This window comes from Gossypium hirsutum, chromosome D03, assembly GCF_007990345.1.
Source record: "Gossypium hirsutum isolate 1008001.06 chromosome D03, Gossypium_hirsutum_v2.1, whole genome shotgun sequence".
NCBI classification, from domain to species: Eukaryota; Viridiplantae; Streptophyta; class Magnoliopsida; order Malvales; family Malvaceae; genus Gossypium; species Gossypium hirsutum.
The window spans coordinates 1,902,801-1,926,416 of NC_053439.1; the positions used below are offsets into that span (position 1 = coordinate 1,902,801).

At 38.2% G+C, this 23,616-nt stretch overlaps 2 protein-coding genes across 2 annotated transcripts; both read left to right on the top strand.

The window, feature by feature from the left end:
- Positions 1-10,967: 10,967 nt before the first annotated feature.
- On the top strand, positions 10,968-12,398 carry LOC107907801 (uncharacterized). Its single transcript, XM_016835117.1, has 2 exons — positions 10,968-11,244; positions 11,377-12,398. Exons 1-2 carry the CDS (start codon positions 10,968-10,970, stop codon positions 12,396-12,398), a joined length of 1,299 nt encoding a protein of 432 aa, XP_016690606.1.
- An 81-nt stretch (positions 12,399-12,479) lies between these two features.
- LOC121215255 (uncharacterized) lies at positions 12,480-22,834 on the top strand. The gene is made up of 11 exons (XM_041089471.1): positions 12,480-12,938; positions 13,058-13,650; positions 13,992-14,127; positions 14,295-14,510; positions 14,654-14,730; positions 14,844-15,048; positions 15,139-15,771; positions 15,856-16,421; positions 17,001-17,262; positions 17,347-17,429; positions 22,579-22,834. Exons 1-11 carry the CDS (start codon positions 12,480-12,482, stop codon positions 22,832-22,834), a joined length of 3,486 nt encoding a protein of 1,161 aa, XP_040945405.1.
- The last annotated feature ends 782 nt before the right edge of the window (positions 22,835-23,616 follow it).

The following is a 23,616-nucleotide window of genomic DNA, read 5'->3' on the forward strand; positions in this document are numbered from 1 at the left end:
AAGGCTATCTTTTCTATTGGAAAAAAACAAAAAAAGAACACAATATCTTCCCATATATATTTTCCATATCTTTCGAAGTGTTCTTTAAAATCTCCCCACTTTGTTTAGCTCTTAGTATCATTTTTTTCCAAAGAATAATGGTCCTATAATAAACTCTATTAGGTGAATTCTGTCCTATCAATACATATCTAATATGAGTATCTCAATTAACCACATGACCTCAAATTTTTTAGTATGGTCACTTCTAGTCACCATTACGAAGTATGCTGAAAAAACAAACAATCTTTTCCTTTTAAATTCACTTATTTCATTTTCCAAAAACCCAAAAAGCTGAATGGTTAATTTGAATTCTGATTTTATGTGCGAATATGGTTCATCACACATGTACACAAATATTCTTAAAAAGTGAATAAGCATATACATGAACTGTTCAAAATGAAAAAAATGGCTTAATTCCTCAACACTTGTTTTTTAAACTTTTTCAAGAACAAAGGGTAGCAATTGAAACTTGAAGCTGGATCCTTGACCTTTCATGGTGCTGAAATGATCACTTTATGGTTTGATTTAAGTAAGGATAGAAGCTAACTTCTTTGGTTTGTAAACCCTATTAAGAGATAACAAATATTTGACTTTCCCCCCACCGCCCAAATGCATCCAAAAGGTTAAGGGCTTCTCCTGTACTTCTCCACTTGCAAATGCTTATTTAAATAGTATTATTATATTACCGACGGCTATTGTGCAAGCTTTGAACTCTTTTGGTCGACAAATTATAGTGAAAAGCACATCTGTCCTATGGTTTTTGTTGTAACTCCATTGTTTAATGGTAGTTGAAAGCTTTCAGATTTCAACTAAATAGGTAGTGGAATGATTACTTGAATGCTAAATGTTGAAGATGAGTAGTTTAAGAAAATGAAAATTGATTGTAGAGGCTAGGTGAGCTGAGTGGCACTCAGCAGTGCTCACAGTAAACTGGTGGCACTCAGCAGTGCTCACAGTAAACTGTCACTGAAACAGTGAAGTTATTTATTATACTTGAGTTGGTAATTTAATAAAGCAAAATCTTTGAACTAGTGAATATGCTGATTTTTATAAGATACTATTATACTTTGAATGTTTATGTTGTAATTGTTATTTTTAAGGAGTTGTTTTGTATCCACTTAGATTCTATATATGAGAGCATATTGAGGGCACTTGTATCTATTCAATTGATGAACTAATTTGTGAGTAACTGTAAATTGATTTATAAACATTGAGTGTTTATTGCCTGAGTTCTCAATGAGAGAATTTAGAAATGAGTCTTCTAATTTTTAGATACAAATGTGAGATCTTCATATTTGGGGAGTGATAATGTGTGATTTAGTTGTTGTATTGTGGATTAAAGATAGCGGAATTATTTACTGATCTAAATTCCGTAAATGTAGAAAAATCGAACTATATAAACAAATCTTTAGTGCTCATTATTTTTGTTTGTATAATTTTTCGTAGTGCTAAGCTGTAATGTCAGCTGCAATAAAATATTTTCATTAACTGTTTTCATATTTTGTAAACAACTGTAGATAGCAACAATGTTGATAATTAACAATGGAAGTGGCCTGCTCTAACACCGCGACCAATCTAAAACTGTTACTTAGTATCTCAGAATATTGTGTGTTCTTCAAGCATTTATATATACTAATATAATATAGTCTTTATTTCTTGTATAGTTTGTTGACATATAATTAAATTAATCTTGCACAAAATAAATTTTGAAAAGTTAGAAATGTGAAGAGACTTGAATATGAAGAGTTAGTAATGTGAAGAGACTTGAATATAAAAAGTTACACACATGCATGAATAATCACAACTCCTATAGCATTTAAGTTATGTAAATGAATAGTCACAACTCCTATAGCATTTAGAGATGTAGATGAATAGTCACTTACAATTCCTATATAAAGAGTTGTATATGATGAAGAATTTTAAGAGTGAGTGAAATAAAAATTTTTTAGAAAGGGTGTCTTCTTTCTTCCATAAAAATTTATTTCTCTTCTCCATTATATTCTTTATCATTTTCTTTATTTTATTTCTCCAAATATTAATCAATTTTCTATAAATTGGTATCAGAGTCTTGTTCGATCGAAATGAACAATTCTATTCCTCTTTCTTTCGTTCCCCAATTAACCAAAGAAAATTATGGCAAATGGAATATCCAAATGAAGGCTCTTCTTGGATATCTAGAAGTTTGGGAGATTGTTGAAAAAGGTTATAATGAAGTTGAGGCTGAAGAGGAGGAAGGATTAACACAAGTTCAAAAATAGAGTCTAAGAAAATCAAGGAAGAAAAATCAACAAGCCTTATTTTGGATATATCAAGGAGTTCAATCATATGAAGCGGCTTGGGAAAAATAGCTTGTGCCACCACGGCAAAACAAGCATGAGAGATTTTACAGAATTCATTCAAAGGAGATGAAAAGGTGAAAAGAGTTCGATTGTAAACTCTTCGAGGAGAGTTTGAAGATTGCAAAAAACAGAGTCGGAATCAGTTTCTGATTACTGTTCACAGGTTTTGTCCATAGTCAACCAATTAAAAAGAAATGGTAAAACTATAGATGATATTCCTGGTGTTGAGAAAATCCTCCATTCTTTGGATTCCAAATTTGACTATATTGTGGTAGCCATTGAAGAATCAAAGGACTTGAGTACCATGAATATTGATGAACTCACAGGTTCATTGCAAGCCCATGAGGAAAGATTAAACAAGAAGAAGAAGGAAGTAGATCTAGATCAAGCACTCCAGTCAAAGTTGTCTCTAAATGAGAAGAAGTGAGAATTTAAAAATCAAAAAGGGAGAGATAGTGGTCGTGGAAGAGGAAGAAATTTTAGAGGAAGAGGCTTAAATGCTCGTGAAAGAGGTGAAGATGCAAGCACGGAGAATGGATGGAAAAAAGCCAACCAAAGTAAGAATTTTAAAGGATCACAAAGAGGACATGGACGTGGAAATCAAATAGGAAGAGGTCGTGGCTATTTTGAATGTTATCATTGTCGCAAACCTGGTCATTTGGCAAGTGAATGCTGGTACAAGAAAGAAGATAAAAATGAAGCTAATATAGTACAAAATAATCAAGAGCAAAAGCAATAAACTTTTTTGCTCGTGTCTCATGGTGGAGAGATTGATGATGTCTGGTACATAGACAGTGGTGCTAGAAAGCATATGATAGGTAACAAAATTTTATTTTCAAAGTTATTTGAATCTGATTGTGGAGAAGTAAAAGTAGGAGATGACAAAGCTTACAAAATTAGTGGTGTTGGTGAGTTGAAGTTCAAAACAAAGCAAGGAAGGGTAGAGAAAATGTTTGAAGTTTATTTTGTTCCTGGTCTTAAAAATAATCTGCTTAACGTTGGGCATCTCTTGAAGAAGGGGTATGATATTCATTTTTGTGACATGATTTGTTATTTGTCAAGGAAAAATCAGGTTGTTGCTAGAGTTGGAGTGGTATCAAATAATCTTTTCTCTTTCACCCTTCAAAATCAAAATATGTCTTGTTTTATTGGTGCTCATAAAGGAGTTTCAAAGTTATGGCATGATAGATATGGACATTTGAACTATGGAAATTTAGAGGTGCTTTCAAGGAATATGATGGTCAGAGGTTTACCAAAAATCGATCGGCTTGATGATGTTTGTGAAGCATGTCAGCTTGGAAAGCAACACAAAATTGCTTTTCCTTCTCAATCCTTGTGGAAAGTAAGAAGACCATTGCAACTTAATCACTCGGATCTTTGTGGTCCAATGACAGTTTCATCTTTGGGAGGTAATCGTTACTTTATCTCTTTCATTGATGATTACTCAAGAAAGTTATGGGTGTATTGTGTCAAAGAAAAATCAGAGGCTTTTCAGAGATTCAAAAATTTCAAGGCAGAAGTGGAGAACTTTACTGGGCTTAAAATTAACACCTTGCGGACAGATCGTGGAGGTGAATATTTTTTAAAAGAATTTAAAAAATATTACCGAGACAGTGGTATCCGGCATGAAATGACAGTCCGCCATACACCTCAACAAAATGGTGTGTGCGAAAGAAAGAATAGAACAATTATGGAAATGGCTAGATGTCTTCTTAAGAAGAAGAGGTTATCAAGAAGATTTTGGGCTGAAGTTGTTTCTTGTGCAGTTTATCTTATCAACAGATCGCCGACAAAAAGCTTGGAGAATTGCACACCACATGAGGCATGGTATGGTACTAAGCCTAGTATTCATCATCTTAGAGTATTTGGAAGTGTTGCTTACTCTCATATTCCAAATGCAATGAGAAGCAAGTTGGATGACAAGTCAAAGAAATGCATTTTCATTGGTTATAGTGAAAGAAGTAAGGCGTACAAGTTGTACAATCTGGTGACAAAGAAGATTGTGATAAGCCGAGATGTTCGATTTGATGAAAATTCCATGTTTGAAGATATGGAAGTTGAAAAAGAAAATTTGCCAATTTTTCGTTTTAAACTTGAAGAAGAAGAAGATGCAGTAATTGAGAATGCTGAAGATGATGCTTAAGCAGGAAATCCTCCTGCTTCCCCAAGTTCATCAAATTCTTCTTCATCCAGCCCGATCCGAAAAATGAAAAGCATCCAAGAGTTATATGATGTAACTGATGAAGTTGTGCAAAATGATGTTGTATTATTTGCCTTCTTTGCAGGAAAAGATCCAATTTCTTTTGATGATGCATGCCAAGAAGAAATATGGAGGAAAGCCATGAAAGAAGAGATTTGCTCAATTGAAAATAATGATACATGGGAGCTCACAGATTTGCCACCGCACAAGAATTCAATTGGAGTCAAATGGGTGTACAAGACAAAAATGAATCCAAATAGCTCTATCAACAAGTACAAGGCAAGACTGGTTGTAAAAGGATACAAGCAAAAGGAAGGAGAAGATTTTACAGAGGTATTTGCTCCAGTTTCAAGACTTGAGACAGTTCGGTTACTTATTTCTCTTGCTGTGCAAAACAATTGGAAAATGTTCCAAATGGACGTAAAATCTGCGTTTTTGAATGGTGTTCTCAAAGAAGAAGTCTATGTTGATCAACCACCTGGGTTTGTCAAAAAAGGAGAAGAAGAAAAAGTTTACAAGTTGAAGAAAGCTTTGTACGGGTTGAAGCAATCACCCCGAGCTTAGTACAGCTGCATCGATTCTTATTTTCAGAAGTGTGTGTAATACCAATTTTGCCAAGCCTGCATAAAATAATACACGGCCCAACAAGTACAGACCCAAAGCCTAGGCTTTACGCTAGCCCGATTTCGGCATGGCCCAGCGCAAGTATTCAGAAGCAGTAGCCATTAGCCGCATTCTGCTCAATGCTCCCGGCAGCTTCCAGCGTCGCCAGCAAGACTAATCGGCGCATGTTTCGGAACCGACCACTCCCCACGATCCCTGCAAACACGGACTAAGAGTCTAAGAAGAAAATATTGTAAAAATAAAGCATTTTATCGGGCTATATAAAGCCAAATTTGTATACTGAAAAGGGGAGAAAAAAACGGCAATAGAGATAGAAAGAAATACTGAGTTTGCAAAGAATATTTCTTTTTTCTTGAAGGTGAATCGTTTTTTTATTTTTATTTTTTTTCATCTATTCTTTTGATTTTTTTTGTTGTTTTGTAAAATAATAATACAAAAAGAACGAAGGAAACTTACCCGAGAGCGTCGCGCCGTCGCCATCTCCGTCGCGATCGGAGCTTTGGCGAGGAGGCCGACGAACGGCGGTGCAATGATGCTAGGGACGAAACCCTAGCAGAGCAAAGGGAGTTTTTTTTATTTTTTTTCTCTCTCTTTTCAATCTGATGAAAATGTTTTTTTAAAAGAAAAAATCTGTTTTAAGTAATGAAGTAAAACGGCGCCGTTTCGTCTAAGCCTTGACCCGCGCGGTGACCCGACCCGAAGGGGAGGATCCGCGCGTTTGGCTTCAAAGGGAAAATTGCGCATTTGGTCCCTCCCTTTTGTAGCGCGCTCCAGTTAAACCCTTTTTACTTGTTTTAAAATTGGACCGCATATTTGATGTCTGTTTCAATTTAGTCCCCTGCTGCGCAGCGTTTTGGAAAGAGGGGATAATTTCCTTTTTTGTCCTCCATGCTTACGCGCGCATTCGAATGGACCCTTTTTTTAAAATTTTTATTTTAAATTTGCCTCATTTCTTTGTTTTTTAACTCAATTTAATCCATTTTTTAAAGCTATTTTAATTTTTTTTATTATTTTATGGTACTATTACTTGTTTATTATTACTATTATTGTATATTATTACTAATATTATTCATTATTTTCATGTACATATATACTTATCGTTTTTAATTTCGGATTCATGTTTTTTTACTTTTACAAACGTATAACTTTTTTTTTACTAGTATATATATATTCTTAAGCTTTAAAGATGCATGCATATATTTTTGTATGTTTTACTCTTTTTTTTTTTTATCTTTCTATCCTTTGTTTTTTATACCTTATATTTTATATATATGTATTTTTACATTTTTCTAAAGCATATACACATCTGCATGTTTCATATTTTATTTTATTCCCACGATTTTACATTCATATATATATATATATGCATACATATTTTTAGTTTTTATATGCACATATTTCATATACTTTTATATATTCTGCTCCCATAGTTTTTATAAATAAATATGTATATGTATATATGTGTATATGCCTATATTTTCTAATTCATATGCATTTTTTTATTTTATTTTGAATACATATTTGTTGTTTGTTTTATTGGATATATTTTACTCCTTCTATTTGCATGTATACTGGTATATGTGTTAGATATATGTAAACACATGCTGGCAGCTTTATTGTTATATTGTATTTGTATATATATTTGTAATTATTTATGTAAATATGCTTTAAATTAAAGGACCTGAATCATATTGTATATTAACTTTTAACATACTCTTTTGAAAATATATTTTGGTTTTAACTGTACATCAAAGTTATTTTCTTGACTTAAAGGTTTTTGTTTTTGAATAAAAGTATTATTTGAGGTTTGGGATTTTCGAGGGAAATTGAGCCCTAACGTATTGGGTTCTGATTTTCTTTGTCAATCCTAGATGATCGGGAATGTTTTTATTCAAAATGCATAAAAATCATTTTTGGGAACTTAATTTGTTGTGCCCTAACGTATTGGGTGTGGCATGTTACTTCCTTGAAATGAAGATTTTCGTAAAATAAAAGTGATATTCAAGTTTGGGGAATTATGAGGAGTTGTACCCTAACGTATTGGGACTCGATTTCTGTACATGACTTGAACAATTGGATATCCTTTTGCAAATTTCATCACTCAAGCTTATTTTAAAATCTTTTTAACTTTCGACGCCAAAGACATCAAATAATCAGTTTGGTACCGATTTTGGGCATTACGAGGGTGCTAACCCTTCCTCGTGCGTAATCGACTCCCGAATCTGTTTTCAAAATTCGCAAACCAAAATAGTTTTTAAGGTGGGCCGGTCAAACCTTAATGAAGGATCGGTGGCGACTCCAGTTTTATTTTTTTTAAAAAAAGGTCGACAACAAAATTTTTGTTTTCAAAAAACGGTTTCGACAGCTTGGCGACTCCGCTGGGGACATGAGAGTCGAGCCATAAACTGATTATATTTGTCTTTGTGTCGAAAATCAAAAGTTTTAAAAAAAATCATGAGTTCTCTTCGCATTTATCATTTTTTTTTCATCTTGGTATGTTGGTAATCTTGCATTTGCATGTTGCATTTTACCCTTTAAGTGGGAGCGAGAAACTAGTCCTTCGTGAGGTTTTCACCTCTGTGCAGGGTAGTGGACCGCTTCCGGGATACATCCGTACCTATGTCTTCGTGAGATTTTCATCTCCGTACAGCCATAGGGAAATGTGTCCCCCTGAACCGAACTCGATCCACATGAGCCTATAATGGGTGAGGATCGAGGAATCTGCTGGTTTGGGTACCCTTACTCTAGAAACTAAACCTCATATAGTGAGCTTTAGGAACTTGACCTAGGTAGAACTATCCCAAAACCCTAGGGGTTTCCTGTTTAGGTGTTTCTTGCCATTTTATGTTTGTTCATATCTTTATATGTGATACTAACTTGGGTTTCTTTTGTTTTATTTGCATGACATCATGATAGCGTAACATTTCATCCTAAAAGGGCGTTAGTTCAAATTTGGTTGCTAGACAGAAAGCTTATCATGGAAAAAGGGTTTCTTGATAAGGTGGAAGATAATGCGGCTGTCCAAACTTGGTCTGAGACAACAGCATGAGAAAGGTGATAGTTTGGCCGAAAGATATGTGTCAGAGTTGTGGGACTTCACTCGTGTTAGTGTGACTCAGAATAACCTACAGGAACTAAAGGAAATTTGGGATCAGTGGAATGATCAGATTAAGTAACTCTTCTACTCTAGCTATGGAGACCTACCTTACTTGCTTGACGTAAAGGTGGATAAGCGTCTGTTCCATGCCTTAGCCCAATTTTGGAATTCTGCTTATTGTTGTTTCACCTTTGGAAGTGTTGATTTAGTGCCCACAGTGGAGGAATACACAGCATTGCTTCGGTGTTCAAAAATTTAAGCGGACAAGGCCTATTCAAGAGCTGCTAATGTTCCAACCTTCTTGAAGAAGTTGATGAGTATAACTGGGATGAGTGAGCAATGGGTCGCAGCACGAATCAAACAGAAGGGAGATAGCAAATGTATTCTTTAGATGAATCTGAGATATTTAATTCAAGTACATCCAGACACAAAGAAGAGGGTTGATGTCTTTTCCTTGAGCATCTATGGCCTAGTTGTCTTTCCCAAAGCCTTGGGACATGTCGATGAAGCAGTCACCGACCTTTTCGATCGATTTGATAAAGGAGTCACACCGGTTCCAGCAATTTTAGCGGAAACTTTCAGGTCACTGAACGAATGCCGAAGAGTAGGTGAAGGAAGATTCGTTGGGTGTGCACAGCTTCTCTTGGCATGGTTTCACAGTCATTTTTGGAAGGTAGATAAGATTTCCTATCGAGTTTTTTCTGAAAACTATTCGCCCTTGAAAGAAATAGTGGCATTACCGAGGCAGGGTGATATCTCAGAGGAGAAATGGATGGTAACTCTTCAAAACCTTCAAGAGGAGGATATTGAATGGAGAGCTACTTGGATGTTGTCAGATGAGATTTTATATAGGTGTGGAAATTTTTACTGGGTCCCTCTACTCGGGATTTGGGGGGCTATTGGTTATGCACCGTTATTGGTACTAAGGCAGTATAGGTCAAGGCATTTCATACCTACAACTCAAGGATTAGCCCAATGTGAATTCTCGTATAAGTGTGATGGTTACAAGAAGAATATATGAGAAATGACTAATGCTTGGAGGTAGACTCGACGGTTGAAGAGATTGGTAGTAGGTCCATCGACGACTCCTGAATATATTAGTTGGCTGGGTAGGAGGGTCAATGATACTATACCTGTACCAGGGCAAGGAGACAGCCAATTAGTAGAAAAGCATGTACATAGGGTCCCTTCTGAGCTAAAAATCATAAAACAAGATTTTGAAAGAAGAAATTCTGAGCTTGAGAAGAAGATAGGGCAAATAGAAGAGGAAAAGATGGGTCTGAAGCTGGATGTGGATGTTCAGAAGCTGGAAACTGAAGGCCTGAGGAAAGAAAAGCGCAAAGCTGAGGAGGATTTGAATAGCTTGAAGATGGATTATAAGAGGCTACGTATGTCAATGAGAACTGTTAGATTGGGAAAAACCTCAGAGCAGTGGCGTCAAGAAGTTCAAGAAGAAAAGGTCAAGGCTGATAGTTGGGAAAAAAGATTTCAGGAGGCTCAAAAGCAAAATACGTCCTTTGAGAGGAGTTTGTCCGAAAGCCAGAGCGAAAAAGATGAATTAAAAGCTAGGGTGGCCGAACTGGAGGCAATGTTACAAGACTATGAAGCCAGAATTGAGCATCTGGAAGTAAATGAAGATCATCAAAATGAGCAGCTTCACTATCTTCAGGATCAAGTTACAAGCAGGGATCACATCATGGGAGAAGCTGTGGTTCAGATTCAATGGGTAGCTGAGCACTTGCAGACTTTGGCAGTGCAAGCTGATGTACTAAGTGTGAAGTATGAATCAGAATCGGATCAGGGGCAGAAGTTGGCATCATTACTTAGGGAGATTAAAGTTCTAAGTGTTAGGGCAAAGCCGTATTTATAGCCGTTTTATGTAAAGAAATTTTTTCTCTAGTAAAGTTTTCTGAGTGGAATTGAATTATAATTAACGCCTTTTTTGCATTCACCCCATGCATCGCATCATATGCATTAGCATCGCATCATATGCATTAAAGACCTTTATTAAATCCTAATAAGTTAAAATCATTGCTCAGTTAACCTGGAAACCAACCAACCAACTCGACACCGATACGGCACTCGAGCAAAGACAAAAGATATGGATCAGAGATTAGAGAAGCTCGAACAGTACCAGAAGGAGATGCAAGACCGGCTTCAGCTGCAAATGCAGGAGCGATTAGATGAGATGAAACAGGAGATGTCTGAGAATATGCGGGAATCTCAAGAGGATATAGTGGCAAAGCTAACCCGACTGATAACTAAGGGAGGTGACAAAGGAAAGGGCCCCATGGCAGATGTCGACGAGAGAAATGATGATGAACTTTTCTATCCTCCAAGTTTCACCCCTCCACATGAGCGAACTCAAGCTGAATACCGCGCAAATCTACTGTCACCATCATGCCTCAGCAATTTCGAGCTGGTGTTTCGAACCTCCAAACTGAGCCGGGTTTTAATCCCGAAAACAATCCTATGAACTCTGCCATCCCTGATTTTGATGAAGTGGTTGAGAAGGAAAGAGTGAAGGAAGAATTACCGAAGCAGTTCGAAGAAAGATGCAGGTGGCTCGAAGAGAAGTTCAAGGCGATGGAGGTTGCTGAGAGTTATCGAGGCATTGACGCGAAAGAGCTGAGTTTAGTGCCAGATTTAGTACCCTCATAAATTTAAGATGCCTGAATTTGAAATGTACAATGGGAAAAGCTGCCCAACAGCTCACATCACCATGTTCTGCAGGCGAATGACGGGTTATGTTAACAACGACCAACTCTTGATACACTGTTTCCAAGACAGTCTTACTGGGGCAGCATCCAAGTGGTACAATCAGTTGAGTCGTGCCACGATTGGATCATGGAGGGACTTGGCACAATCGTTTATGAAACAATATAGTCATGTGACTGACATGGCTCCCGACAGAATCACCCTTCAGAACATGGAGAAGAAGCCAAGTGAAAGCTTCAGGCAGTACGCTCAGAGATGGAGGGAGGTTGCAGTTCAGGTTCAGCCGCCGCTCTTGGAAAAAGAAATGACCATGTTGTTCATTAACACCCTGAAGGCACCGTTCATTACACATATGCTAGGAAGTGCCACGAAAAGCTTTCCTGACATAGTCATGAATGGCGAGATGATCGAGAACGCCATCAGGAGTGGAAAGATTGAGGCTGGAGAGAGTAACAGAAGATCGGCCTCGAAGAGGAAGGAAAATGAGGTGAAAAACGTGGGCATGTACAACAAGGGTTACTCGAAGTCAGTAACAGTGAATCAGCCAGGAAAGGTGGCTGCCAATCAGCAAAGCTCGTCGAGACAGGAGGTCGGCACAAGGCGAAATGTCGAGAGGCCCCAATTCACGCCAATTCCTATGTCGTACAGGGAATTATACCAAAACTTATTCGACGTACATGTAGTTTCCCCTTTCTATCTGAAGCCCTTACAGCCCCCGTACCCCAAATGGTACGACGCGAATGCACAGTGCGACTATCATGCGGGAATCACGGGGTATTCCATAGAAAACTGTACCGCCTTCAAGAAGTTGGTTGAAAGGCTCATTGGTATGGGTGTCGTTAAATTTGATGAAGCCACCAAAGTAGAAAATCCATTACCAAACCATACTGACAGCGGAATAAATATGATGGGCAAGGACAGAAAAATCAAAGCAGACATTGCGGACGTGAAAACTCCTTTGAGATGGGTCTGGAAAGAGATGGTGAAAAGGGGGCTAATTGTTTCAGAAGAAAGCTGTGAGAAGAGGAGGAACTGCTGTGAGTTCCATTGTGAAATAGGGCATGAAATCCAAGAGTGTACGGAGTTCAGAGCCTTGGTACAAGGGATGATGGATAATAAGGAGGTGGAATTTTGTGAAGGAATTCAGAGGGAGAGTCATGTATGCACGTCAGAGTTGGCGTTGGGAGTCCCGAAGGCTAACCGTCCTGTGATCATCATCTCGCGACCTCAGAACAGTGAGGTTGGGGCACGAATAACACCAAAGGTTATAATTCAAAAACCGGCCGTGTTTACTTACAAGGATAACAGGAGGGTTCCTTGGAATTACAATTGTAATGTGACAATCCTGGGGAAGGAGGACGTGATTAATAAAGACGACTAGGATGAAGGAGGGCACCACGGACAGATAAAAGCACGAGTGGAGCTAATAAGAGAAGAAACTTCAATTGAAAAAAGGAAGGATATGGTCAGACCCGAATTGTTGGTCAATGAACCAATCAAAGAGGAGGAAGCTAGAGAATTCTTAAAGTTCATAAAGCATAGCGAGTATAGCGTTGTGGAACAACTGCACAAACAACCAGCTCGCATATCTGTGCTAGCTTTACTCCTGAACTCAGAGGGACATCGAAATGCACTACTGAAGGTGCAAAATGAGACTTATGTGGCCGACGATATCTCTGTTAGCAAGTTGGATCGACTGGTCGGCGATATAAGCGCTGATAACTTCATCTCTTTCAGCGACGACGAAATACCACCTGGGGGTATGGGATCAACTAGAGCTTTACACATCACTGCAAGGTGTAAGGGGTGCATATTACCAGGAGTTCTGGTAGACAATGGATCTGCGTTAAATGTATTGCCCCTATCCACGCTCAACAGGCTACCTGTGGATAGCTCGCATATGAAATCGTGTCAGAATGTGGTGAGAGCATTTGATGGCACCGAAAGGAAAGTCATGGGAAGAATTGACATACCCTTGTTAATTGGCCCAACTGTTTATGAGGTAGACTTCTTGGTTATGGACATCAAGCCTTCTTACAGTTGCCTATTAGGAAGGCCTTGGTTCATTCAGCAGGTGCGGTACCGTCATCGTTACATCAAAAACTGAAGCTGGTGTCAGAAGGCCGGGTAGTGACGATAGATGCTGAAGAAGATATCATTGCATCTGTGACTAACGATGCGCCTTATTTGGAGACGAGTGATGATGCAATCGAGTGCTCTTTCCGTTCATTAGAATTTGTAAATGCAACATTCATCCTTGAGGGAAACAAGATCCCGATGCCGAGAATATCAAAGGCCACAGGGATAGGGCTGCAATTGACAGTTAGAAAAGGAGCTTTGCTAGGGAAAGGATTGGGGAGATACCTTCAGGGCCGAGTTGAGGCTCCAGTATTGAAGGACAAGCAGGACCGTTTTGGCTTAGGATACAAGCTAGATGCTAGGCAGAAGAAGATAGAGCAAGAAAAGAAGCGTGAGAGAAGAAGGGCTCGTTTGACAAGGGATGAAGTTGAATTGGAACTCATGACCTTTCCTCACCTATCCAAGACTTTTGTATCGGGAGGATTCCTCTATCAAGGGGTCAGAAGTATTAACACGGAGTTGGAGAGTATTCATGCCGTGTATGAAGAAGCAACGTGAGGAAGAACCTTGCGGGATATTCGTCCTTACGAGTCAGGAAGGGCACTAAACAACTGGACTGCAGAAGAAATACCTTTAGCTTTTAGGATTTCCTCAGAGTAATGTCCAGAACACCCTTATTGCTTTTTAGCCTAGAAGTGATAAGGATTCCTTTGTGAAATAGGCTCATGTCCAGAAAATCGTTATTTTAATAAAGTTCATATTTGCAGTCATTTTTGGAGCAAATCTTTCTTTCTATAAGAGCAGTTACTTTGAATTTTTCCAAACCACACTTGCATTTCATGCATGACCATATTGCACTGAACAAATTCCTGAATCCATATTGTCTTTATAATAGGTCTTACGATATCAATGATACAAATGTCACTCTTGCAAATTCAGAGTCCCATTTTGAACGAAATATGTGTTTAGAGGGATCGCATGATTTTGAGGATGACGAAGACTGTGGTTTGTCTCCTGACTTGTTGAAGATGGTAGAAAGGTCGAGAAGCAAATCCTACCCCACAGGGAATCAATAGAAATTATGAGCTTGGAGGAAGGTAAAGAAGTGAAGATCGGGTCGGATATCTCTGCAAAGACAAAACAAGACCTCATCGAATTACTCCGAGAGTTCAAGGACGTGTTTGCATGGTCATACCAGGATATGCCGGGGTTGAGTACCGACATCGTAGTCTATTGTCTTCCTATAAGAGAAGATTGCAAGCCAGTACAGCAAAAGCTCAGAAGGATGAGGCCTGATATCGTGTTGAAGATAAAGGAGGAGGTCCAAAAGCAGTTTAATGCCGGATTTCTGCAAGAGGTCAAGTATTCTGAGTGGGTGGCCAACATTGTACCAGTTCCAAAGAAAGATGGGAAGGTGCGAATGTGTGTGGACTACAGGGATTTGAACAAGGCTAGTCCAAAGGACAACTTCCATTGCCCCACATCGACACATTGGTAGACAATACTGCGGGCTTTTCATTATTTTCCTTCATGGATGGCTTTTTGGGGTACAATCAGATAAAGATGCATCCTGATGACATGAGAAAGACTACGTTCATTACGTTATGGGGGACGTTTTGTTATAAAGTGATGCCGTTTGGATTAAAGAATGTGGGAGCGACATATCAAAGAGCTATGGTGCCTTGTTCCATGATATGATGCACAGGGAAATCAAAGTTTATGTTGACGATATGATCGCGAAGTCCAGAACGGAGGAGGAACATGTGCAGGTCTTGAGAAAATTATTCTTAAGATTGAGAAAGTTCCAGCTCAAGCTTAATCCGACGAAGTGCACTTTTGGGGCCAAGTCAGGAAAATTGTTAGGCTTTGTGGTCAGTGAAAAGGGAATCGAGATTGATCCAGACAAAGTGAAGGCAATACGGGATTTACCTTCACCCCGCACTCGGAAAGAAGTTCGAGGATTCCTCGGAAGACTGAACTACATTGCTAGGTTTATTTCACAACTAACCGAGAAATGTGACCCTATATTTCGTCTTCTGAAGAAACATAATCCTGGTACTTGGGATGAAGAATGCGAAGAAACCTTTAACAAGGTGAAGCAATATTTGTCTAATACTCCAGTGCTGTCACCACCTAGCCCGGATAGGCCCCTGATATTGTATTTGACAGTATTTGATAATTCCATGGGGTGTGTGCTAGGCCAACATGATGAAACAGGGAGAAAAGAAAGGGCGATATATTATCTCAGCAAGAAATTCACTGACTGTGAAATGAGATATTCGCCTATTGAGAAGCTATGTTGTGCCTTGATTTGGACAACTCGGAGATTAAGACAGTATATGTTATACCACACGACTTGGCTAATCTCAAAGTTAGGCCCGTTAAAGTATATGATGGAATCAACTGCTTTGAATGGGAGGATGGCCCGGTGGCAGATCTTACTGTCTGAATTTGATATTGTCTATGTGAGCCAAAAGGCTATAAAAGGGAGTGCAATTGCTGACTTTCTGGCTAGCAGGGCTTTGGAAGATTACGAACCGTTAAATTTTGATTTTCCGAATGAAGACTTGTTGTATGTAGCCACTACTGAAGAAAGTTCCCAAGAAGGTCACAGTTGGAAGCTAAACTTTGATGGAGCCTCGAACGCTGTGGGCAATGGAGTTGGGGCAGTCTTAGTATCCCCGAATGGTGATCATTATCCTTTCACTTGCAAATTGGATTTTGATTGTACAAACAATACGGCAGAATACGAAGCGTAGATCATGGGTATTCGTGCAGCCATAGAGCGAGGAATCAAAGTATTAGAGGTCTATGGAGATTCAGCATTGGTTATATATCAGCTCAAGGGTGAGTGGGAGACGAGAGATCCCAAATTAGTCAGTTATCGAAAGTTGGTCTTTGAACTGATTAAAGAGTTTGAGGACATCACTTTCTGCTATCTCCCACGTGATGAGAACCAAATGGCTGACGCACTGGCTACTTTAGCCTCCATGATCAAGGTGAACAGACGTGAGGATATGAAGCCTATACAAATGAGTATCCATGAAGACCCAGCTCATTGTTACAATATCGAAGAAGGAGAAATTGATGATAGCCCTTGGTATAAAGATATTCTACGATATGTAAAAAGCCGGGAGTATCCAGGCCAGGCAACTGAGAATGAAAAGAGAACTCTGAGAAGGCTAGCCATTGATTACATCTTAGATGGGGAGATCTTATACAAGAGGGGAAAAGATCAGGTTCTATTAAGATGTGTGGACGCCATGGAAGCAAAGAAAATCCTGGAGGAAATCCATGAGGGCATCTGTGGAACGCATTCCAGTGGGTTCACAATGGCTAGACAGATTATGAGATTCGGGTATTACTGGTCCACTATGGAAGGAGATTGCATTAATTATTCCAAAAAATGCCATAAATGTCAAATCTATGGTGATAAAATGCATGCACCTCCTTCACCTCTTCATGTCATGACTTCTCCATGGCCTTTCTCCATGTGGGGTATGGATGTCATTGGGCCAATATCGCCGAAGGCTTCAAATGGGCATCGTTTCATATTCGTGGTTATTGACTACTTCACCAAATGGGTAGAGGATGCGTCGTATGCTAACGTTACAAAGTCATCAGTCAGTAAGTTCTTGAAAAGGGAGATCATATGTTGGTATGGAATGCTTGAAAGAATCATATCCGACAATGCATCGAACTTGAATAACAGCTCCATAGCAGAAGTTTGTAGTCAATTTAAGATCAGACATCACAATTCGTCCCCGTATCGCCCAAAAATGAATGGTGCAATGGAAGCGGCCAATAAAAATATAAAGAAGATTGTGTGGAAGATGACTGAGACTTACAGAGACTGGCATGAGAAGTTACCGTTTGCCCTCCTTGCTTATCGAATGTCAATCAGGACCTCCACCGGGGCAACGCCTTTCTCCTTAGTTTATGGCATGGAGGCAGTTTTGCCCATCGAAGTTGAAATCCCTTCTCTCCGAGTTTTGACCGAGCTACATTTGGATGAAGCAGAATGGTTTCAGTCTCGATACGACCAGTTGAACTTGGTAGAGGGAAAAAGGCTAAAGGCTATTCAGCATGGTCAGATGTACCAGAAAAGAATGATGCGAGCCTACAACAAGAAAGTCCGACCCAGAGAATTTCACGAGGGGGACCTGGTGTTGAGAAAAATTCTTTCTCTACAAAAGGATTTTAGGGGGAAATGGATGCCGAATTGGGAAGGTCTTTATGTTGTAAAAAAGGCCTTTTCTGGAGGAGCCTTGATCCTGGCTGAAATGGATGGAAAAAACTTGCCTAATCCGGTAAATTCAGATTCGGTGAAGAGGTACTTTACTTGAAGAAGGGAAGCAACCAAGGTGAAAACCCGCAAAGGGCGCTTTGATTCCAAAAAAAAATAGAGAGGTTAAGGTGAAAACCCGCAAAGGGCACCTTAAGATCAAAGGGGATTTGAGTTGAAAACCTGAAAAGGGCGGCTCAAATTTTGATTGGCACGTGGTAGTCTTGCTATACCTTGAATCGGCAGAAAAGAATAGACGACATCTTGGGGCATCAACAAACTACTGTGAATTTCCTAAACACGTGTTGAGTTCAGAAGGGTCTTCGAAAGGTTGTATAGAGAAATTCAAGCAGAGATATCTGAGGCACTTGATCATAGTATTTGTATTCGTTGTTTTAGAATATTTCATCCTTTTTCAATATAAATGTCCCCAGACAATTCCTCTATCATTGACAATTCATTGTGGGCTATGCCCCCAAATTAACTTTGTTTTATTCATCGTTACGATCTTTTCGCAAGCATGTTGCATTAGACTGACGATTAATGGACTAGTAAAAATCTCACAAGGGAAGTTTTTCATATTACTCTAGAAATCTTTAAACAGCTCAGGAACCTGAAACATGACTATTGTTTAGACCTTCACCGGATTAAAAGGTCGGAGATATCTAGGAGTCAAGAGTCAAGATTAAAATTTTCAAATTTTGACGAAGCGTTGTTGTCACAAAGGAAGCCTTAATGAGCAATAATGACTTTAAGCATTCAATATTCATTTTTCATGACATAACATTCAAATGTCATTCATACACGCCTAGTTAGGAGCATTTGATTCATTCTGATCATGACATCCTAATCATCAGGCATAATTAGGCTCATAAAGTGAGTCATACAGGTCATGTTCCACAGAGAACAGATCGGTGAAATCATAAAGCCTTGTCTCCCTGAGTAACAATGGAGCGGGTTGAAAAGTAAAAAGATTAAAGCCACAACGGCGGATCTTACTTCCTTAGCAAGTGCAGCGGAACAGATTGAAGCTACGACGATGGATCTAGTTTCCGGATATTGCAATTTAAAAGATTGAAGCCACAACGGCGGATCTTACTCCCTTAACAGTGCAGCGGAACAGATTGAAGCTACGACGGCGGATCTGGTTTCCCGGATATTGCAATTAAAAAGATTGAAGCCACAACGGCGGATCTTACTCCCTTAGCAGTGCAGTGGAATAAATTGAAGCTACGACGGCGGATCTGGTTTCCCTGATATTGCAATTTAAAAGATTGAAGCCACAACGGCAGATCTTACTTCCTTAGCAATGCAGCGGAACGGATTGAAGCTACGACGGCGGATCTAGTTTCCCGGATATTGCAATTTAAAAGATTGAAGCCACAACGGCGGATCTTACTTCTTTAGCAGTGCAGCAGAACAGATTGAAGCTACGACGGCGGATCTGGTTTCCCGGATATTGCAATTAAAAAGATTGAAGCTACAACAGCGGATCTTACTTCCCTAGCAGTGCAATGGAACAGATTGAAGCTACGACGGCGGATCTGGTTTCCCCGACATTGCAGTTGAACAAATTGAGGATTACAGATCTTGCCTCCCTAAGCAGTAGTGAAGAAAATCGAAGATGGCGAATTTTACCTCCCTGAAGTTGCAGTGGAGTATATTGAAGCCAGTAATCCTATCCCCTGGTCGACAGTGGAATCGATCGAAGAAAGCAGATCTTGTCTTCATGTATTGGCATGAACTAGATCGAAGAAAGCAGATCTTGTCTTCCCATACAGGTGGTGAAGTAGATCGAAGATACAAGTCTTATCTCCCAAAAGTTACAGTGGAGCAGACATGGAGTAGATTAAAACCGCAGATCTCATCTCTCTGAGGTTGCAGTAGAGCAGATCGCGTCAAGATTTATCTTTTGGTTTTAGCAGAACAAATTGAAGCTATAGGTCATATCTCCCTGAAGTTGCAGTGGAATAGATTAAAGATAGCAAATTTTGTTCATTTGAGAAGTTACAACGTATGAATCCTATCTCTCCGACATTCCAGTGGAGTAGTTTGAAGTGCCAGTTCCTATACCTCTGAGGACGCGCTAGGAAGGAACGATGCTACTTGAAGAAAAAGAACGCCAAAGTCCATACGACCAGGCAAAATTGGTCTTTTTTAAGTCTTTGCTCTATTCTCGTTACACGATAACGAACAAAGAGGGGCAGCTGTAATACCAATTTTGCCAGGCCTGCATAAAATAATACACGGCCCAACAAGTACAGGCCCAAAGCCTAGGCTTTACCCTAGCCCAATTTCGGCATGGCCCAGCGCAAGCATTCAGAAGCAGTAGCCATTAGCCGCATTCTGCTCAATGCTCCCAGCAGCTTCCAGCGTCGCCAGCAAGACTAATCGGCGCACGTTTCGGAACCGACCACTCCCCACGATCCCTGCAAACACGGACTAAGAGTCCAAGAAGAAAATATTGTAAAAATAAAGCATTTTATCGGGCTATATAAAGCCAAATTTGTATACTGAAAAGGGGAGAAAAAACGGCAACAGAGATAGAAAGAAATACTGAGTTTGCAAAGAATATTTCTTTTTTCTTGAAGGTGAATCGTTTTTTTTATTTTTTCTTTTTATTTTTTTTCATCTATTCTTTTGATTTTTTTTGTTGTTTTGTAAAATAATAATACAAAAAGAACGAAGGAAACTTACCCGAGAGCGTCGTGTCGCGCCGTCGCCATCTCCGTCGCGATCGGAGCTTTGGCGAGGAGGCCGACGAACGGCGATGCAATGATGCTAGGGACGAAACCCTAGCAGAGCAAAGGGAGTTTTTTTTTATTTTTTTCTCTCTCTTTTCAATCTGATGAAAATGTTTTTTTAAAAGAAAAAATCTGTTTTAAGTAATGAAGTAAAACGGCGCCGTTTCGTCTAAGCCTTGACCCGCGCGGTGAACCGACCCGAAAGGGAGGATCCACGCGTTTGGCTTCAAAGGGAAAATTGCGCATTTGGTCCCTCCCTTTTGTAACGTGCTCCAGTTAAACCCTTTTTACTTGTTTTAAAATTGGACCGCATATTTGATGTCTGTTTCAATTTAGTCCCCGTGCTCCAGTTAAACCCTTTTGTAACGCGCGCATTCGAATGGACCCTTTTTTTAAAATTTTTATTTTAAATTTGCCCCATTTCTTTGTTTTTTAACTCAATTTAATCCATTTTTTAAAGCTATTTTAATTTTTTTTATTTTATGGTACTATTACTTGTTTATTATTACTATTATTGTATATTATTACTAATATTATTCATTATTTTCATGTACATATATACTTATCGTTTTTAATTTCGGATTCATTTTTTTTTACTTTTACAAACGTATAACTTTTTTTTTTACTAGTATATATATATTCTTAAGCTTTAAAGATGCATGCATATATTTTGTATGTTTTACTCTTTTTTTTATCTTTCTATCCTTTGTTTTTTATACCTTATATTTTATATATATGTATTTTTACATTTTTCTAAAGCATATACACATCTGCATGTTTCATATTTTATTTTATTCCCACGATTTTACATTCATATATATATATGTGCATACATATTTTTAGTTTTTATATGCACATATTTCATATACTTTTATATATTCTGCTCCCATAGTTTTTATAAATAAATATGTATATGTATATATGTGTATATGCCTATATTTTCTAATTCATATGCATTTTTTATTTTATTTTGAATACATATTTGTTGTTTGTTTTATTGGATATATTTTACTCCTTCTATTTGCATGTATACTGGTATATGTGTTAGATATATGTAAACACATGCTGGCAGCTTTATTGTTATATTGTATTTGTATATATATTTGTAATTATTTATGTAAATATGCTTTAAATTAAAGGACCTGAATCATATTGTATATTAACTTTTAACATACTCTTTTGAAAATATATTTTGGTTTTAACTGTACATCAAAGTTATTTTCTTGACTTAAAGGTTTTTGTTTTTGAATAAAAGTATTATTTGAGGTTTGAGATTTTCGAGGGAAATTGAGCCCTAACGTATTGGGTTCTGATTTTCTTTGTCAATCCTAGATGATCGGGAATGTTTTTATTCAAAATGCATAAAATCATTTTTGGGAACTTAATTTGTTGTGCCCTAACGTATTGGGTGTGGCATGTTACTTCCTTGAAATGAAGATTTTCATAAAATAAAAGTGATATTCAAGTTTGGGGAATTATGAGGAGTTGTACCCTAACGTATTGGGACTCGATTTCTGTACATGACTTGAACAATTGGATATCCTTTTGCAAATTTCATCACTCAAGCTTATTTTAAAATCTTTTTAACTTTCGACGCCAAAGACATCAAATAATCAGTTTGGTACCGATTTTGGGCGTTACGAGGGTGCTAACCCTTCCTCGTGCGTAACCGACTCCCGAATCTGTTTTCAAAATTCGCAGACCAAAATAGTTTTTAAGGTGGGTCGATCACACCTTAATGAAGGATCGGTGGCGACTCCAGTTTTATTTTTTAAAAAAAAAAGGTCGACAACAAAATTTTTGTTTTCAAAAAACGGTTTCGACAGTGTGGATTCCAAAAATGTCCATATGAGCATACTCTCTACATTAAAGGCAATTCTAAAGGAAGATTTATGGTTGTAAGTCTCTACGTTGATGATCTTATTTTCACAGAAAATGATGTGAAGAGGTTGAAAGAATTTCAGCACTCAATGATGGCATAATTTGAGATGACAGATTTGGGAGAACTTCATCATTTTCTTGGCATTGAAGTTTATCAATCCGAGAAAGGAATTTTATTTCACAAGAGAGCTACGCAAAGGAAGTTCTAAAAAAGTTCAAGATGGAAAATGCTAATCCAGTCTCTACTCCATAAATCACAGGTCTGAAGTTATCTAAAGAGGCTGAAGGAAAGCTTGTCAATTCCACCATATTCAAAGTTTGGTTGGAAGTTAATGTATCTGACTTCGACAAGGCCTGACATCGTGATGCTATTAACTTGGTGAGTAGATTCATGGAGAAACCTACTCCAATCACTGGGAAGCTGCCAAGAGAATATTGAGATATGTGAAGGGAACCATTGATTATGGAATTTTCTATAAAGCTAATACATTAGTAGATCTCATTGGTTATACGAATAGTGATTAGCAGGAACACGATAGCAAAGCACTCTGGTTATGTTTTTCACCTTGTAGTGGTGCAGTTTCATGGAGCTCAAAGAAACAATCAGTTGTGGCGCTTTTAACTACAGAAGCTGAACATATCGCTGCATCTTATGCAGGATGTCAATTGATTTGGTTACGTGGAATTTTGGAGAGTCTTAAGCAGAAGCAGAGCAAGTCAACGATTTTGTTTTGTGACAATAGTTCTATTATTTCGGTCACAAAAGATCCAGTTCTTCATAGAAGGACAAAACACACTCGCATTCAGTATCACTTCTTGAGGAACTAGTGAATAATGATGATATTCAAGTTGAATATTGCAAGACGGAAAATCAGATGGCTGATATCTTCACAAAGCAGCTTAGTGGACAAGTCTTCAAGAAAAATGTTGAAAGGTTGGGAGTTCGAAGCAAGTTTAATTTAAGGGAGGCATTGTTGGCACATAATTAAATTAATCTTGCACAAAATAAATTTTGAAAAGTTAGAAATGTGAAGAGACTTGAAGATAAAAAGTTACACACATGCATGAATAGTCACACTTCTATAGCATTTAAGTTATGTAAATGAATAGTCACAACTCCTATAGCATTTAGTGATGTAGATGAATAGTCACTTACAACTCCCATATAAAGAGTTGTATGTGATGAAGAATTTAAGAGTGAGTGAAATAAAAATTTATTAGAAAGGGTGTTTCTTTCTTCCATAAAAAATTATTTCTCTTCTCCATTATTCTTTATCATTTTCTTTATTTTATTCTCCAAATATTAATCATTTTGTACATAGTTATCACCTTGAACCTTAACTACAATACAAGTCTACACAATAACTTATACAATAGTTGTGAAAGCACTACATAGAGATGAAATAAGAAAACTAGGGGTTGAATAAAGCTTCCCACTAATGGGAAAAAAAGAAAGTAAGATTACATATCATAATGGATGGTTCATAGGACAAGCCGAAATTTGACCAAATGTCAATGTCATAAGTTGATATTGATATGAATCTTGCTTTTGCAGTTTTCCAGTTTCTAAATGCAAAAAAAATTGACCCTATGGAGTAGGAACTTTTTTT

What these genes read in the sequence shown, in the direction of transcription:
- LOC121215255 (XM_041089471.1), top strand. Translation starts at nt 12,480, where the DNA reads ATGGTCAGACCCGAATTGTTGGTCAATGAACCAATCAAAGAGGAGGAA. An exon ending in TTTTGTTATAAAGTGATGCC is followed by an intron (nt 14,731 to 14,843) that starts GTTTGGATTAAA and finishes CGCGAAGTCCAG; the next exon opens with AACGGAGGAGGAACATGTGC. An exon ending in AATTTCACGAGGGGGACCTG is followed by an intron (nt 17,263 to 17,346) that starts GTGTTGAGAAAA and finishes GTTGTAAAAAAG; the next exon opens with GCCTTTTCTGGAGGAGCCTT.
- LOC107907801 (XM_016835117.1), top strand. Translation starts at nt 10,968, where the DNA reads ATGCCTGAATTTGAAATGTACAATGGGAAAAGCTGCCCAACAGCTCAC. An exon ending in GAACATGGAGAAGAAGCCAA is followed by an intron (nt 11,245 to 11,376) that starts GTGAAAGCTTCA and finishes CACATATGCTAG; the next exon opens with GAAGTGCCACGAAAAGCTTT.